The sequence below is a fragment of the Trachemys scripta genome, chromosome 1 (assembly GCF_013100865.1).
Source record: "Trachemys scripta elegans isolate TJP31775 chromosome 1, CAS_Tse_1.0, whole genome shotgun sequence".
Lineage (NCBI taxonomy): Eukaryota > Metazoa > Chordata > Testudines > Emydidae > Trachemys > Trachemys scripta.
In genome coordinates this window covers 337,121,779-337,139,425 of record NC_048298.1, presented here as the reverse complement: position 1 = coordinate 337,139,425, position 17,647 = coordinate 337,121,779, and the positions used below count along the sequence as shown (strand labels likewise).

The 17,647-nt window shown below is 53.9% G+C and overlaps 2 protein-coding genes across 4 annotated transcripts; one reads left to right on the top strand and one right to left on the bottom strand.

Annotated features, from left to right (window-relative positions):
• The first annotated feature begins 138 nt into the window (after positions 1-138).
• On the top strand, positions 139-7,842 carry LOC117871344 (transmembrane O-methyltransferase homolog). 2 transcript variants are annotated; one of them, XM_034759230.1, is made up of 3 exons: positions 139-400; positions 6,326-6,522; positions 7,066-7,842. In XM_034759230.1, exons 1-3 carry the CDS (start codon positions 139-141, stop codon positions 7,384-7,386), a joined length of 780 nt encoding a protein of 259 aa, XP_034615121.1. In that variant the 3' UTR covers positions 7,387-7,842. The 2 variants fall into 2 exon arrangements, 1 of the variants encoding a protein (XP_034615121.1); XR_004644204.1 differs by lacking the exons at positions 139-400; positions 7,066-7,842 and adding an exon at positions 3,555-3,657 and having other exon boundaries at positions 6,326-6,428.
• A 3,309-nt stretch (positions 7,843-11,151) lies between these two features.
• On the bottom strand, positions 11,152-16,075 carry ANAPC15 (anaphase promoting complex subunit 15). Of its 2 annotated transcripts, XM_034759228.1 has the most exons (4): positions 15,905-16,069; positions 14,782-14,841; positions 13,050-13,187; positions 11,152-11,629 (listed from the first exon to the last, which is right to left on the bottom strand). In XM_034759228.1, exons 1-4 carry the CDS (start codon positions 16,022-16,024, stop codon positions 11,582-11,584), a joined length of 366 nt encoding a protein of 121 aa, XP_034615119.1. In that variant the 5' UTR covers positions 16,025-16,069; the 3' UTR covers positions 11,152-11,581. The 2 variants fall into 2 exon arrangements, with proteins under 2 accessions (XP_034615119.1, XP_034615120.1); XM_034759229.1 differs by lacking the exon at positions 14,782-14,841 and having other exon boundaries at positions 15,905-16,075.
• Positions 16,076-17,647: the final 1,572 nt, after the last annotated feature.

Here is a 17,647-nt window from a genome sequence, read left to right as displayed (position 1 = left end):
TCGAGGAGGATACGTAACATCCCTGGCCCAGCAGGTTACACTCACCCAGATGGATCCATGCTCCGGCCCCCTCACCCGCCCTTTGGTCTCTAGGTCTGTGGGGTTCCCACCCACCCTCTGCTCTGCACTGCTGCTGAGATGGTCTCCCCAGCCATTGCTCTGGCCTTCATCCCCTTCCTGGTCACCTTGATCATCCGCTACCGGCACTACTTCCTGCTCTTCTACCGGGCGGTGCTGGTGCGCCGGCTGCAGGACTGCCTGACGGGCATCTCCCGGGAGGAGCGGGCCTTCCAGTACGTCCTCACGCATGCCATCCCCGGCGATCCCCACCACATCCTCGAGACCTTCGACCAGTGGTGCTACCACTGCGAGTACCTCAGCAACGTGGGGCCTCACAAAGGTAAGGGCTCGCCCAGCCCGGAGGGGGCGCGGCACTGAAATGCAGCCGCCTCTGGGGCAGAACCCAGCAGCGGTTCAACAGCACACAGCAACGTCACATGACCATTTGAGAGAGGAAGAGGGGGGAAAAAGCAAATCCACTGGCAATGTAGGGAGGTGTAAAAAGTACTGTAATTACCCCAGATGGAATTTGGCCAGGACACAGGAGTTCAGTCTCATTCTATTAAGTTTTTATATCATGCATTAACCCCACAACTCATGTGAGAAATACCCGGTGAGCGTTAGTGGCCACAAGTAATGCGTTTTATGTCCCCTCCTGCCCTATGCAGCCCCTCATCACCACACTGGGGCCTTAATTCAGTGCTGCTCCAGCACGCTCCCTGCTGAATCATATACTGTGGTGACAACAGCAGGGCTTCTGCCCCAGCACCAGCCTGGCCCTCTTACTACATTCCTGTGCTGCCCAGCATGATTGCTCAGAACTTCAACACTGGGCATGGAACGCAGCTCCTTCTGCTCCAACCTCTGCCAAGTGAGAATCCCCATTAACAGCTGTGCAGTATAGGGCTTATGACACACAGGAGAGCAGACCTGACTCCACCTAGAACAGGACAGCGGTGCACACAGCCACTAGCCAGCTCATCATGGTGTCTTTGTGCTGTTGTTCTCCCTTTGAACCAGGCAGGGGCGGGTGAGCAGGACAGACCTGTGCAGGGGATTACCATTTAGCACCCAGACGCTGTCATTCTCTTTAGCCCAGTCAAATTCCACGTGAGCCAGGCCTGAGACCCCACCCTGGCAGAGCCGGAATGAATGCACGTTCTGCAGGGAACTCTGCGCTATCCATGGACGTCGGTCGAGTGTGCAAGGCCAGCGCAGGGATTCTTCCCTCAAAATAGATCTGGCTCTAGAATAGCTGCTGCGGGAGCTGACCGACCTTTCCCCTCCAAGGTTTCTAGAGAGCGAGCTCTGTTAGCCAGGAGCATGCTGCCTAGTGGTCAAAGCAGCTGCTGTCCAGATTTGGGGGTGAGGGTTGGATCACAGAAACCCCCTTGGGAGCTGCCACCCCATGTGCCAAGACTATTTCTACCCCTGCCTTCCCTGCCAGCCTGGGGCCCCAGCACCCTGTCTCGCTGAGCCAGACACTCCGTCTGCTCCAACACAGACCCAGGGTCTGAATCACTTGCTCCAAAGCGGCAGGTTTACCTGAAAACAGCTCACAGAAGTGTGCTTGTCTCTAACACTCAGATGCCCAACTCCCAATGGGTCTAAACCCAAATAAATCCGTTTTACCCTGTATAAAGCTTATGCAGGGCAAACTCATCAATTGTTCGCCCTCTAGAACACTGATAGAGAGAGAGGCACAGCTGTTTGCTCCTTCAGGTATTAATACTTGCTCTGGGTTAATTAATAAGTAAAAAGTGATTTTATTAAATACAGACAGTAGGATTTAAGTGGTTCCAAGTAGTAACAGACAGAACAAAGTAAGTCACCAAGCAAAATAAAATAAAATGTGCAAATCTATGTCTAATCAAACTAAATACAGATAATCTCACCCTCAGAGATGCTTCAGTACATTTTTTTCTCAGACTGGACACCTTCCGGGCCTGGGCACAATTCTTTCCCCTGGTACAGAGCTTGTTCCAGCTCAGGTGGTAGCTAGGGGATTCTTCATGATGGCTCCTCCTCCCCTTTGTTCTGTTTCACCCCTTTATATATCTTTTGCATAGGCGGGAACCCTTTGTCCCTCTGGGTTTCCACCCCCTCCACTGGAAAAGTACCAGGTTAAAGATGGATTCCAGTTCAGGGTGATATGATCACATGTCACTGCAAGACTTCATTGCCCACTTGCCAGCACACACGTATACAGGGAGACTTACAGGTAAAACACAGCCATCTGCAGACAACTGTCCTGGTTAATGGGAGTCATCAAGATTCCAAACCACCATTAATGGCCCAAACTTTGCATAATGACAATAGGTCCTCAGAGTTATATTTTATATTTCTAGGTTCAGATACAAGAATGGTACGTTTATACTAATAGGATGATCACACTCAGTAGATTATGAGCTTTGTAATGATACTTTACAAGAGATCTTTTGCATGAAGCATATTCCAGTTATATTATATTCACTCATTAGCATATTTTTATAAAATCATATAGACTGCAACATCACAGGGGGTTTGAATCCTCACTAGATGGCTCCATGGGGAAGAGTTTTGCAGCAGAAGCCCCCACGCTGGGGGAAAGAACAGACTCCTGGCCTCCCAATGGGAGGGGATGAAAGTGTCTCCTATAGACACAATCACTAATGAACACTCCCATGTGGGAAGCTGGGATTAGAACTGTGCTCCCTTGGCTCCCCAAGCCCTAGGTAGCTCCCCTGGAGCTACAGGGGAGCTCATCTAGGCCCTCCCTTTGTCCTCTCAGCAGGCCTGGGCAGGCGAGGCCAGCCCCAGCCCCACATGGCTAGGATGTTACAGTGAGCAGGCCAGGAGGGAGAGTTCCTGGTAAGGAGTCTGAGACTGACTTCCAGGGAGCCTTCCTGCTACAGCCCCCCAAGCCCTCCTAAAATGAACCAGCCCAGGGCTGCGGGAGCCTGAAGTAGCCAGCTCGGGCAGGGTCCCTGGTCCGGGCAGTGCCTGGCTCCCACAGAGGGAGCAGTGTGGGGAAGCCGGCCTGGCCAGACCTGCCCCCCGCTCAACTGCGCTCCCTGTGGAGGAGGGGGAGGGTCCCCTGGTTTATACCAGGAGCTGCAGGCAGAGGGTTAAGTTTCCAGCCTGCTGAGCCTGGGAGGACAGAGCAGCCGCTCTGGGTGGGAGGTGCTGACGCTGGAAACACGCCAGGGCCGTGCCAGGAAACAAATACACCTGGGTCTGGCCCAGCGCTGATTCACTATGGCCAGCCTAGACCCCAGCTTTCCTTGGGGGACCGGAGAGCAGCAGCACGCTATGCTATCGGGACAGCCGTGTCCCGGGGGGTCCCGTCCACAGCTGCCAGCTCAGGCCTCAGGGAGGAGCCGTGCCAGGAAACTAAACAGCACAGGCTGCGTCAGCCACTGAGCCCTGGGGGCCAGCGAGAACCACAGGGTCTCTGTGTCCAGCAGCCTCAGTGAAGTATCCCCGGACCTGCCCCGGACCTGCAGGAACCCTGATCTAGGGGATGGGGGAATTAGCCTCCCCGGACGTTCAGTCTTTGGCTGCAATGACATATCTGTACAAGATGCATCATAATTATAGCATAATCATATTCCTATGGTGAGTATGGGGTGCGGAGTGTCACAGCCAGTACCCTAGGAGTCCCACTGAAACCCCATTTTGAGACTGTATGTGGTAAATGTCCCCCTACGTGCAGTGCACACTCCCTGCCTTCTGAGACTGCCGCAGCCGGTGGCCCCATTCTTTGCTCAGGCTGATGGCTGGCGCGTTAGGGCAGCGGTCCCAGCATTGCAAAACCCTTTGGCCTTTCACTGCCATGAGCCCACGGCACAGAGTAAAGTGCTCCGTGATTACGGACCCGTCTGCCAGACGCGCTCTGAGAACAGGGCTGCGTCGTCGGGAGGCGCGCGAGCGAGTTTGAGGGTAGGGGGAGAAATTGCCTGCTGTCTATAGGGCCAGCACATCACGTAGTCCCACCCGCAGCTGGGGTGGCATGTGTGGAGGAGCACAGCTGTGCTTAACCCAGCGCCTCCCCTTGAACAATGTGGGACATCAGCAGTGGGGGCTGCATTCCCTGTTAGCTGGTGGGGAGCCGGGGAGGGGAATCTCTCCAGCAGCATCACACCCCCATTAGAGCTTTCCTGGGAGGAATGGGATATGGTTGGGAGGAACGGGGACTATTTATAAGAGCCGCTATGTATATGTCATCATCGCCCTCTGCTGGACAGAGTCTGATCTACTCGAGGAATTGAGCAAAGCCACTTGTAAACTGAGTTCCAGGGTGTAAAAAGTCAAGGAGTGGGGAGAATCATTTAAGGCAGTGAAGAAAACTCAGAGTTTGCCCTATTCTAGCACCTACCCTTCAAGGAGTGCCAAATGTTTATTATTATTCAGCACTGACACAGCACCTAAAGGCCCTATACAAACACTAGCCTCTAACTGCTACCTTCCTTGCAGACAGGGAAACTGAGGCACCAAGCAGGAAAGTAACTTGCCTGAGATCACTGTGGCAGCACTTGGGAGCAGAACCTAGGAGCTCTAATGCCAAACCCTGTGTCTTGACCACAAGGCCATTCTGCCTCCTTAGAAACACCTGGAAGTAATGGGGTGAAGTGGGACTTTTAGGTAGCCTCTCAAAGACATTGTCCCAAGAACAGGATCTCTGGGAAGCATCACTCAGATGGTGAGGCTGAGAGCCAGGATGGATAAAAAAGGATGATTATTAAAAAAAAAAAAAAAGATTTTATTTTATTTAAATTGGATTTTTTAACATTTAAATTAAATACAAGGTTTATTTTGATTTAAATAAACCTCTTTAAAATTAAATTTGAAATTGGCAACCTATGTTAAGGCCTAAACTTATTATAATTTATTAGAATCTAAATTAAATACACAAAATACTAAGTAGTGCATGTTTGCTGCCAAGTTTTTAAGAAAGTGAAATTACTGAACTGGTGGAAGTCACCGGACCTTGGACGCAGAGTTTGTTGAAGGGCTAAACCAGCTTTTGACACCAGTAGCCTTTTCTACAGCTGCAACGAGAATATTTTCTTCATTTCAGTTTATTCAGCCAGTTTGGTTCAATGACTAGTTCATTCAATGTCCTAAACCAGGTGGGAATTGAAAAAGCAGGAAAGCTTGTATTCCTTTTCCAATCTCTGAATAAAAACTAGGTATGTGAGAGGGTGAGATCGACTAGTTCTAAAATCTTGAAGGACGTGGTGACCAGAAACAATCAGTTCAGTTCACTAACGACACATCATACTTCCTTGGTTTAATAAATCAGTTAGTTTTACATAAAAGATATGTTTTGATAAACTTTTTTTTCTTATGTATGCAGCATATTCAGGGCCGACGAGGGGGGGGAAGCCGGTACAAATTACCGGGGCCCAACCGTCTGAAAGGAGGCCCAGGGCCCGGCTTCCCCCCCTCTCGTCGCCTTACCGGAGCCCAGCGGTCCGGAAGGGGGCCCGGCTTCTCCCCGCTCTCGTTGGCCCTGTTTAGCCGGTCCGCCCTTGCTGGGGGACCCGAAAAAAAACATTCACCGCCCTTGCTGGGGGGCCCGAACCTGCTCTCGGCGGCCCTGAGCATATGTAAGGTAGTTTTAGTTTAAATTTTTTTTTTCTTTTGCATTTTTAATTGAATTTGAATTTCTATTCAAATAGATCTTCACACAAATCACAAGTAAAAAGTTAACCATCTAGTAAAAGGAAATGCATCATTCACAATTTTCTAACACAAAAAAACCTAAAAATGAAGCATCTAAAGAAATGCCCGTGAAGCGAAGTCATTGCTTAAGTCAACGTGTATAGCTGTCGCTCAGCCTCCGGGTTGGCAAAACAAGCCCCCCATTTAGTTACAGAGGCTAGATTTATTTGCAACGCAACATGTTTCAATGGTAACAAACCAGTGAGCCGCAATCTTTCATGAGGAAACGTAACGAAAAAGTACAAACGCAAAACGTGATTGAAATTGATGATTTAAAACAAGGTTTCCTCCTTGCCGATTAAAACTGGTGATTTAACGCTTTTTGATTTACATCAGTTCCCCGTTAGGAGCCGTGTTACCTGGGGTGTTCAGAACTGGAGAGGACAGAGCCCTGGGGAACAGACCTCAAGGGACAGTCCTGCCCTGGCCAAGGTTGGGGAGCCCAGATGGCCCCATCAGGCTTTTCCACCTTCTGGGTGGGTTACCTGGGGTGTGGGGCTGGAGGGGGCGCGCGCGTCTCCAGGTGAGCTGACCTGGCGAGGCTCCTTCTGCCCTCTAGGTAAGATCCTGGACCGTCTGATCTATGAGAACACGCCGCTCACCGTGCTAGAGCTGGGCACGTACTGTGGTTACGCCACCATTCTCATGGCCCAGTGTTTGCCCATGGGTGCCCGGCTCTACACCGTGGAGATGGACCCACGCAATGCCGCAGTGGCCGAGAAGGTCATCCGCCTGGCCGGCTTCGACGAGGACACTGTGAGTAGCCCCCTCCCCCAGTGCTTTCCATGGACTATAGAGGCATGGCTGGCTCCCAGCTTATTCTGAACTAGCCTCAGTGAAAAGAGGCTGCCAGGAGAGAGTGGCTCTGGGGGCAGAACCCGACAGCTTTTCTGCTCCAGCACCGGGGGGCAGCAGCCAGCATAGGCCCCAGCCAAGGGAATTGCAGATGGGAGAACAGAATTCCTTGGCTCGGAATTTGGCCCAGACACTGGTTAACGCCCAATCTCATAGCCTCACTTCCCCAGACTGTGCGATCTGAGTGTCAATTGCCTCCGGTCCCCCTGTGGTTTCAACTGGCTGAGCTACTCCTCTCCACTTCCTGTCTCAAATGGCCGAGCAGCGTTCCAGTTGGCTGTTGAACAAGCTGCTGAATTCTGCCCCAGAGACGGTTGCATTTTAAAGGGCCGATCCCAGGCTGGTTGGCCCCTCGGTTTGCACCGTGCCATGAGATCCCGCAGGAGGGCCATGCTGTTCATTGGGGGGACCCCCCGCTGACCTCCCTGCCTCTCCCCAGCGCAGGTGGAGCTGATTGTGGGCGCCTCGGAGGAGGTGATCCCGCAGCTGAAGGAGAAGCACGGCCTGCTCAAGGCCGACTTTGTCTTCATGGATCACTGGAAGCGCTGCTACCTGCGGGACCTGCAGCTGCTGGAGGCCCACGGCCTGCTGCTCGAGGGAGCCACCATTGTGGCCGACAACGTGGTCTTCCCCGGCGCGCCCCACTTCCTGCAGTACGTCAAGACCTGTGGCAAGTACCAGTGCAAGATGCACAGGACCAGCTTGGAGTACTTCCGGGCCATCCCCGACGGCATGGCCGAACTCACCTACATGGGCCTGGACTGAGCTCTCACGGCCAAGGTGGGGCTGCCAGGCTGGGCCCCGTCCTGCCCTGCCAGGGATCCAGCCGGTGCTGCACCAGAGCTGAGGGGTGTCTGGGCTTGGGGGCCATGTAGAGATGCCCAAAGGCTGGGGCTGGTGGGTGGGTGTGTGCCCACGTGCGTACGGCCTCGCCACGCTGCCCGATCTGCACGTGAGCCCGTCTCTGCTCTGTGTGTATAGGGGCCAGAGTCTGTTCTAATTTCCACTGGCGTGAATCCAGAGCAACTCCAGAGCACTCTGCGTTCACACCAGCGGTTGTGAGATGAGACTCAGGTCCATGCAAGCTGCACTGTTTGTGAAGGAACGGGAGTCTCCCGGATAGGTCTGCTGCACTGTATGAACGAGCAGCGCACGCGTGCACACACCCAGGCTGCAGCCACCACTCAAAGAGGTTTTGTTTGCCCCCCACCTTTCGCTCCCTTTCGCCCCCCTCCCATTGCTCCTATCTTCATGCCTTCTCCTACACCTGGGACTGCTGACCTAGCCCCTCCCCCACGGGCATTAGGCCCCCTCTCAAATCCCTCCTCCAAACTTTCCCTTTCTGGAGATTTAAAGGGCCAGAAGAAAGCAGCCCCGTCATCCTGGCCCTCCTGTTGTGTCCTGCGACAGGGCCTTTGTCTTTCCGGGGTTCCTGTGCAGTGCTGGGCTGACCCTCAGCACGCAGCAAAGCAGCCTGCAGCGGGTGTCCACCCTAGGAAGCAACCCCTTTCCCCCCAGTGACACCAAGCTCCCCTGCTCTGCGCTCCCCCACCCCCCCAGACGGTTACTATGAGCACCATTCATGTAGGGGACAGCCCTTGTTACCCAGGGCCACCAGAACCCTATGGTTCAGCTGGGATTGGGAGATGGGTCTGAGCACAGAGCATGGACTAGTGAGTGGCTGGTTCTCCTGAGTGTAATCAGCTGGTTTCCCTGAGCCAAGCAGGCCGGAGCGCGTACCACCCAGGCCAGCAGAGAGGGTGGCAGGATGCCGGGGCTCTGTTCCTGGCTCACTGGGCGAGTCATTTCACCTCTGTGCTAAAAGGTTCCTAAACCCCATTTACAAAAACCAGACAGTAAAGCCAGGGGGACACATCTCCTCTCTCAGGCTTCAAAAGTCACTTCATTGGGGGGAGGGATAGCTCAGTGGTTTGAGCATTGGCCTGCTAAACCCAGGGTTGAGAGTTCAATCCTTGAGGGGGCCATTTAGGGATCTGGGGCAAAAATCAGTACTTGGTCCTGCTAGTGAAGGCAGGGGGCTGGACTGTATATACCTTTTGAGGTCCCGTCCAGCTCTATGAGATAGGTATATCTCCACCCTCCAGACACAATATTTAAATAACTCCCAAAAATATCACCCTATAACCTTAACTCCAACCCTAGGAGATGGCAATACAAGGCAGAGTTTAGAGTAAAATATGGACTGATCTATCATAGATGGAAGGTGCTAAGCTCCTACAGTGAGGAAGGACGGTCCAGGGGTTAGGGTGCTGACTTAGAGCTGAATTCAATTTCCTGCTCTACCACGGACTTGCTTGGGCTAGGTCCCACTTTCCCCATGCCTCAGTTCCCCTTCTGTACAATGGGGATAACTGCACTGCTGTGCCTAGGGTGTGAGAGGATAAATCCATGGTGGCTTGTGATGAGCTCAGATACTATTGTATGTTACAGATAAGAAGACAGAAAATATCATATTACCTCTATATAAATCCATGGTACACCCACATCTTCAATACTGCATGCAGATGTGGTTGCCCCATCTCAGAAAAGAAATATTGGACTTGGAAAAGGTTCAGAAAAGGGCAACAAAAATTATTAGGATGAGAACTGTTGCTGTATGAGGAGAGATTAATAAGACTGGGACTTAAGTAAATCAGGAAGTGTTATTTACTCCTTCTCATAACATAAGAACTAGGGGCCATCAAATGAAATTAATAGGCAGCAGGTTTAAAACAAACAAAAGGAAGTATTTTTTTCACAAAACACGCAGTCAACCTGTGGAACTCCTTGCCAGAAGATGTTGTGAAGGTCAAGACTATAACAGGGTTCAAAAAAGAACTAGAGAAGTTCATGGAGGATAGGTCCATCAATGGCTATTAGCCAGGATGGGCAGGGATGGTGTCCCTAGCTTCTGTTTGCCAGAAGCTGGAAATGGGCAACAGGGGATGGATCACTTGATGATGACCTGTTCTGTTCATTCCCTCTGGGGCAGCTGGCATTGGCCACTGTCGGAAGACAGGATACTGGCTAGATGGATCTTTGGTCTGACCCACTATGGCCGTTCCTATGTTCTTAACTTGGGGCAGATAAGTACCTTACCCACTGCACTGCCACTGAAAGCCCTTTGAAGTGTTTGGCTAAGTGCTAAGCATTTTCTGCACACTGTAGTGAGCCTGAGATAGGATCAACCCAGCCCCACATCCATCCACCCCCCAACTTTGGGCCTGGAGCCAAACTTGGTGTCTCGCCCCACCCTCTCTAATGGATGGAGCCAAACACCTGCCTTTGGGGCCACGCAGATCCCAAAGTGAGCTTCATTACTGGGGCCCACCGCGACAGGCACGAAAGGTGAATCTTCAGGTTAAAGGGACAGCAAAAGAACAAAGCCGATTACCTTAGTAAATAAACAACAGCCCCAGACTGAGCTTAACACACTAGATAGGTAGGATACAAATGAACAAATTCTCACCCTCAGTGACAAACGGGCTGGCAGATTCTTAAGGCACAAGTTGCCTCGGCTTTCCCAGGTTTTCTTACACAAGCTAAAGATCTTAGCCTGGGACCATCACTTCTCCCAGATCAGTCTTTGTTCCTCAGGTGTTTTCAGCTGTGTTGTTGTAGGGAGAGTGAGGACCCCTCACGTTGTCATTGTCCCTCTTTTATATCTTCCCCCCACTTACTGGAAAGCTTTTTTGCTGTGACCTGGGTCAAAGAATTCCCATTCTGTAGAGCTCTCTCTGAGAGGTTTCTACTGCACACAGTTCCTGGGGTGGCGCTTGTGTGCATTTCCTCAATAAGCCACTAACATTGTTTGGCCTCATCCAATGTAGCCTATTTGAAATACAGAGACATGGTCAATATTCCCAGCTTCAGATACAACGATACATGCATACAAATTGGATAAACACATTCAGTAAATCATAACCTTTCCACTGATATCGTACAAGACCCATCTTGCACAGTCTCTCTTAGTTAGACCATATTCGTATCATAACCCTATTTCTAGGAAGAATACGGGGCATAACGTCACCCCCATATCTACACGACTCAGGCACTGTGCTCCTGCCTCACGGCAATCGGGGGCCTATCTCAGGGCAGCCTGATTGCAAAGGCTGCTGACCAGATGTGGCCGTGTGAGCCAAGCCATGAGAAACATGTTGGTTTTGTCTGTTCTTTGGACTGTAACAAAGCCACTGACGGGCCACTTATTGCTGAGCTAAACTGCCTGGCCGCCGGGGACTTCCTGGGCCCAGCGCGATAGACGGACGTTACAGGGGGGTTTGTAAAGCGCTCTCTGATGTGTCACTCTGGGAATGAAATGACAGGAGAGCATCCCGGTTACTCTCCATTAGGTGAAATGAGAACGGCTCCCTCGGTCATTGGCTTTATGCTAGGGCGAAGCCCCTTTATATGAAGTGACAGAGACGGTCTCTTACTAAATATACGTACAGCACCCAGCACACTGGGGCCTTAATCCTGGGTGAACTTCCAGGTGCTACTGTAATACTACTATTAAAAAGCCTCAAAGAATTGTTTTGAAGTGTTATTTATTGGAAACCCCCCACATTTCTGTGAGCGCCAGAGACGCACAAAGCCAGCCCCGGCTGCTCTGTCCCACCCTGGTCGTCCCGTGATACCATGTAGAGCTGTACGTTAACAGCAGCTGCCTGGCGCAGGTAACATGGGCAGGCGCTGAGACCGAAAGCTTCTCTCCAGCTGGCTCCATTGGGGGGCCTGAGGCTGAGCCAGATTCGGTTCACAAAATAATCACGAGACAGACAGCAGTAGGGACACTTCCCTAACCAGGGCTTCCAAGTGCTGCTGTCCATCAGACCCTGTGCTGACGAGACGTCCCATCTGATGCCCGTAGGCAATGCCAAGCCAGAAGGCAGAGCTCTCCTACCCTCCTTCAGCTCCAGCGGACGCCAGCAGCCTTTAACCTGGTCAAGATGCAGCCGTGTCAGATCATCCACTGGTCTTGGTCTTGCTCAGCTCCTTCCATGTCCACCTTGGGCAAACGACACAGGAAGGATAGTCCTTCAGCTTTCCCGAGTCCATTCCCAGCGGATAGCCCACAGTGAGGCTGGCCCTCGGAAGGGACATGTTGTGAAAGGGAGAGACGGGAAATGGGAGGCAGGACTCCTGGGTTCTATTCTCAACTCTGCTGCTAAGTGACACGGGACAAACCAGCATCTTTGTGCCTCAGTCTGTCACTTGCCCCTGTAGAGCGCTGTGAGTTAAACCAGCCTTCGGAGAGCGCGGTAGGGAAAGCGCTGCAGTCTGTCCACACTGACAGCTGCCGGAGCACTGGTGTGGCCACATTAGCAGCTCTTGCAACGGCCACAGAGAGCACTGCATTGTGGTAGCTATCCCAGCATGCAAGTGGCTACAACGTGCTTTTCAAATGAGTGGGGTGGGATAGAGTGTGACAGGGAGTATGTTGTGTGTATGTGTGTGGGGGGTGGGTTTTTGGGGGGCTGAGAGCATGTCAGCATGCTGTCTTGTAAGTTCAGATAGCAGCAGACCCCCCGCCGCCACCGCCTCTCTCTCTCACACACACAGCATTCCGCAGTAATATTTGCTTTGTCTTGGAGCAGATAAGCAGCCGGCTGTCAGAAATGGAGCTTTCAAAGGGCATATCCAAAGCAATGACAAGAGTGGCCACTTGACTTAAGGGGATTATGGGACATTTCCGGAGGCCGATCAGAGCGCAGTAATGCAACACCTCGTCCACACTGACACCCGGGTGTTTCAGCCAACGTGCAACAAGTGTTAATCTTCTCGCCGAGGTGGAATACCAGGAGCGCTGTAGCCCTGGAGTCAGAGCGCTCTACGTGCCTTGCCAGTGTGGATGGGGAGTGAGCTAGGGCGCCCGGGGCTGCTTTAATGCGCTCTAACTCGCAAGTGTAGCCAAGCCCTGGGACAGTGATATTCCCCAGCTCCCGGGGGGTGACTGGAAAAGTCACTGAGACAGCTCGGAATTGCTTCCGGTCTCTGGAAATAATACCAATCCCTGGAGCTCTCCCGGCTCCCGACAGGGCTCCTGCAGCAAGGGGGAGGGATTTACCAGCAGGGCTGAGAAAGTGAGAGGAAGCTGCCTGGAGACCCCTGCGATGGGGGGTCCTGTGAGGCATCTGGGCAGGTTGTTTCATCAGCCCAGTGTCAGGAACAGAGACTGGAGCTGGGGTTGGATGAACAGGCAGCTCATTCCCACGTGGGATTCGGGGGTGCTAGGGAAACTCCCAGATTGACCTGTCCTGCTCCCCTGCCTGGGCATCGCTGCTTTCCCTGCTGGGGGATGGACGTAGCTGGGTGGTGTCGCGTCCACAGATCCCAGCCACCTCTCTGCGTGTTCTCCCACGCGCTGGGATCTGTGGACGCGAAAGTCACTCGGCTGCTGAGGTTCACCAGGCCCCACCCCAACGTACCTCATTGATCTCCCCATCGTCCGGGGACTCGTTATAATCGTTCATCTCGTCCATGTCCTGCATGTCCTCGTCGTCCTCGGAATCCTCTTCACTGTCTTCATCGTCTTCGTCATCCTCCTCTTCCTCCTCATCGTAATGCTGCAGACACCAGGGTAACCCACAGCTGTCAGCCCCCTGCAGCACCGCTCCCCAGCCGGCCCTTAAGCCCCATTCCCCTGGCTCTGCAGCTCTTGCCTCCCGTGGCGGCGCTTTCCCTCCCCCAACCCTAGGAATCAACCCGTCCTCTGGCCCAGAACCCCCTGCACCAGCACTCAGTGCCCTCAGCTCCCACAGCACTCTCCCTCCTCTCAGCAGCCCTTCCGGCTCACCCACCCACATGCTGGGGCCCACAGATCTCCCATAGCCTGTAGTTCAGTTCCGCACCAAGGGTGGTGAGCTGGTAAGGCGGGGGTGGAGACACTCCCTCCCCACTCAGCATCAGACCCATGGAGGAACCGCACCACTAACGAACACAGGAGAGTCGCAGAGTACAGCAGATCACTTCCCATTCACCCCGCTTCCTAGCATGGAATCTCTCCCTCCTCCCCACCAGGGTCTCGCTTCATGGAGACCGCCTTTCCAGAGGCGGTGGCTAGTGGGAATACAATGAGCCCCTCCAGATTGTGGGCTGAGTGTATGGCCTCCCTGGTGCTCCCAGCCTGAGGGAGGGGAGGAGGGTCTCGTCATTTTCCAGATCACTGGGAGCTTCTAAGGAGCTGACCTCCAGGAGCCCCTGGCAGTCACATGTGAACAGAGTGTTCCAACGCCCTCTAGTGTTGGCTCTAATTATAGTTAGGGTCCCACAAATTTTTTGCAAATAGGAACTAACACAAAATAAAACATAAGAACATAAGAACGGCCGTACTGGGTCAGACCAAAGGTCCATCCAGCCCAGTATCCTGTCTACCGACAGTGGCCAATGCCAGGTGCCCCAGAGGCAATGATCAAGTGATCTCTCTCCTGCCATCCATCCCCACCCTCTGACAAACAGAGTCTAGGGACACTATTCCTTACCCATCCTGGCTAATAGCCATTAAAGGACTTAACCGCCATGAATTTATCCCGTTCTCTTTTAAACAAACTCGCTTGCAGAGGTGGCTCTTTTCCCAAGGGGCTGGGCCCGGCTCCCTGCTTTGGGCATTGCACCCAGGTACGCAGGGCTGCAGCGCCACTCACTCAAATTTGGCCTGGCCACCCCATTGTCATCACGACGGAGGAGCAGCCAGGCCAAACCTCAGCGGTGCTGACCCTGTGCGCCGTGTCGCAACGCTCCGAGCAGGGAACCGGGCCCAGTCATGCAGGACAGGAGGCGCTGCCCTGCAACCCCCCTGGGTCTCTCCTCACCACGCAAGACCCAATGCCCTGGCCTCTCCGGGCTTCCCACCTCCGCCCAGGGGCAAGACTCAATTCCCCCTGCCTCCCACATGGATAAAATGGAACAACACCAAAACCCCCCCCCCCCCCCCCCCGCAAAAAAAACCCAATAAAAATAATTTCATGGGGCTGTAGTTATAGTACTACTCAGCACAGGTGAGCGCTCTACTGGACTACACTACCCAGAATCCTCAGCAGGAAGTTATGTGCACCTGTTTAGCCAGTTAAAAACCCAGCACATTGGATTGTTAACCGCACAACCTCCAGATCTTAACAACCAAAACCCTACAGCACAGGAAAAGGGTGCCAGGATTCTTACCTCGGAGGCAGGTTTTCCAATAGGGACCAAATTATTGTCTTTTTCAGCAATACTCTGCAGCTGAGGGGGAAAACAGCCAGAGGAAAGTCAGTCTGAAAAAGCTGATGCTACACAACGCCTCAGCACAGTACCCTGCAAATCAACTGTCTGAGGGGTTGTGCCTGGGTTTTCCCCGGGAAGGTATTGCGCAATAAAGCTATTTCCTTTCTTTTAAAGCATCCAGGAGTGGCTGTTGGCAGAGGCAGGACGCCAGAGTAGATGGAACAATTGTCTGATCCATTATGCCAGCTGCTAAGTAATCTGGAGCGCTTGGGTCACGAAAGATTCAAGGGTAAAGTGCCGCTGAAATGCAGCCACTTCTGGGTGGCAGCTGCTTAAAAAGTTGCCTTGTGTTATGTGCTTAGGCCAGCAAGTGGAGAAGACTGTATCCAACTGAAACCACAGGCTGAATTTACACAGGTTTCAGAGTAGCAGCCGAGTTAGTCTATATCCGCAAAAAGAACAGGAGTACTTGTGGTACCTTAGATTGAATCTATTTCCCCATGTTAAGTATCCTCACACCTCTGGTCAACTGTCTGAAATGGGCCATCTAGATTATCACTACACAAGTTTGTTTTTTTCCTGCTGAGTTGGTATGGCTACTTCCACCTTTTCATGTTCGGTCTGTGTAGATATCTTCCTACTATAGGTTCCAGTCTATGCATCTGATGAAGTGGGCTGTATAGCCCACGAAAGCTTAGGTGCTAGTCTCTAAGGGGCCACAAGGACTCCTGCTCTTTTTGTGAATTTACACAGATTACCCACAGGCCCCGGGGCTCACAAAACAACTGCCAGGGGAATCTAATGACCCCAAGAGCCCAGGACCTTAATTGTACATCTCCTCCGAAGGCGGGCTCTCCCTGCAGCCCAGCTCCCCGGCATCAGCAGCTCAGCACTGGGTCTCTGACGCCCATCGCTGCACCCCCGGGCCCCCGCCGCTCACCCAGGCCTGGTGCCGCCGCTCACCCCCCGGGCCTGGTGCCGCCGCTCACCCCCCGGGGACCCCGCCGCTCACCCAGGCCTGGTGCCGCCGCTCACCCCCCGGGGACCCCGCCGCTCACCCCCCGGGGACCCCGCCGCTCACCCAGGCCTGGTGCTGCTGCTCCTGCTGCTGCAGCTCGTTCTCGTCCACGCAGGGCCGGTCCAGGTTGAACCAGAGGGACTCGGTGACGCGCGGGAAGAGCGAGGGGAAGAGCGTGGACATGGCTCGGGAGGGGACGCGGGGGGGGCGGTGCACGTGGTTTGAGGGGGGGTCGCACCCGGGATGGGGCTCCAGGGGTAGGAGGGGGCGGGGTTCCCGAGAGGGGCGGGGCTTAGGGGGCGGGACTTCCGGGCCAGCTCCGGAGCCACGCGGAGTGGCACGAGGCAGCTCCACTCACCGGACACCAGAGCCGTGCCCAGACTGCGGGGGGGAAGGAGGGCGTGACCCGGAAGCATATTCTCCTGCGCGCCGGAAGTGACCGTGTGGGAGCCGCGGGAGCCCCTCGCCTCACGCATGCGCCGTGCTAGGGAGGCTCCTGTCTGTAGCGAGAAATCGCGTCCCCACCCCCACCCCCACCCCGCCTGGGGCGTGCCAGTGGCTGGCCTTAGCCCCGCCCCTCGTCGGGCTGCGTCGCAGCACGCGGATCCGCCTGGGGGGGGGGCCGGAAGCTGCTGTCAGGGGGCAGCCCCGGCGGCCGGAAGTGGGGCAGGGCCCGCCCCCAGGGGCTGCTGGGGCCGCCGGCTACATGCCCCTCCCCCCGCGCTGCGCGTGCCAGGGGCGCTGTGACGCGGAGCAGCGCGCGAGCCCCATGCGATCGGTGGGGAAACTGAGGCACGGGGCTGCCCCAAACATGGCGGTCCGGCGATGCGCCTGCGGGAGGTCCGCGGTCACGCAGCTTCGGCGACATGCCAGTCCCGCACCTTTAGCGTACCCGCCGCGGGACTGCCGCCCTCACAGCGACTGGCAGGCCACCCCCCCCTCCCCCCGCGGCTTGCCGCCCCGGGCACGCGCTCGGTGCGCTGGTGCCTGGAGCCGCCCCTGTTCACTAGGCCACCATGGTGATAATCTCTAGTAGCCCTCAGAGCAGGTGTGGGAGTCTATATTTGTTTGTAAAGCACCACTTAAATTAGTATTAGTATTGATGTAAAACCATATATAAGGCCCAGTTTGACAAAGCCCTGGCTGGGATGATGTAGTTGGGGTTGGGCCTGCTCTGAGCAGGGGGTTGGTCTAGATGGCCTCCTGAGGTCCCTTCCAACCCTGATCTATGATTTTTATGATCTGGTCCTTAGCTGCATCAACAAGGAATCCAGGGGAGCTCTGGTATTTTCAAGGTGTATTTATCATCTCTCCAGAGGCTGCGACAGAGCAGCACTTGGCCAGTGAAAGAGTTAACCGTATTTTAATACTTTGGGTCATTTCCTTTTGTTCCTCGGCCAACCCCAGCAAAATGTTCCTGCTGTCATAAAAAAGCCAGAACACTCTGCCACAGGCCCACAGCCAAGGCGATTGTGCAATAAACCCCATCAAAGTCCTGGGGAGTTCTAACACGGCAATCAGGGGACATTGTGAAAGTTTGTCACGGCTGGAATCTGGTGTCTTGTTTGCAGAAGGCGTGGACTGTGCTGAGACCTGGTGCACCCATGCAGGCATGTTCTAGTGAGCTTGGCGTGAGCAAGGAGCTGTTTGCCTTACCTCCTGTGCGGGTGGTGGAGATCAGACAGTTAATAAAGTGCTTTTGACGATCCGGGCTAGTTATGAATAAATTCCTCGGCTCATTTGGACAGAAACAGGCCCATGGGGTTTACAGACTCGGGCAGCCCTTCTGGATTTGCAAGGTTAGGA

Coding starts and splice junctions, on each gene's coding strand:
- LOC117871344 (XM_034759230.1), top strand. CDS start 139: ATGGTCTCCCCAGCCATTGCTCTGGCCTTCATCCCCTTCCTGGTCACC. Junction 401..6,325: donor CAACGTGGGGCCTCACAAAG/GTAAGGGCTCGC, acceptor TCTGCCCTCTAG/GTAAGATCCTGGACCGTCTG. Junction 6,523..7,065: donor CCGGCTTCGACGAGGACACT/GTGAGTAGCCCC, acceptor TCCCCAGCGCAG/GTGGAGCTGATTGTGGGCGC.
- ANAPC15 (XM_034759228.1), bottom strand. CDS start 16,024: ATGTCCACGCTCTTCCCCTCGCTCTTCCCGCGCGTCACCGAGTCCCTC. Junction 14,842..15,904: donor AGCAGCAGCACCAGGCCTGG/GTGAGCGGCGGG, acceptor TTTCCCCCTCAG/CTGCAGAGTATTGCTGAAAA. Junction 11,630..13,049: donor ACGATGGGGAGATCAATGAG/GTACGTTGGGGT, acceptor CGTTTGCCCAAG/GTGGACATGGAAGGAGCTGA.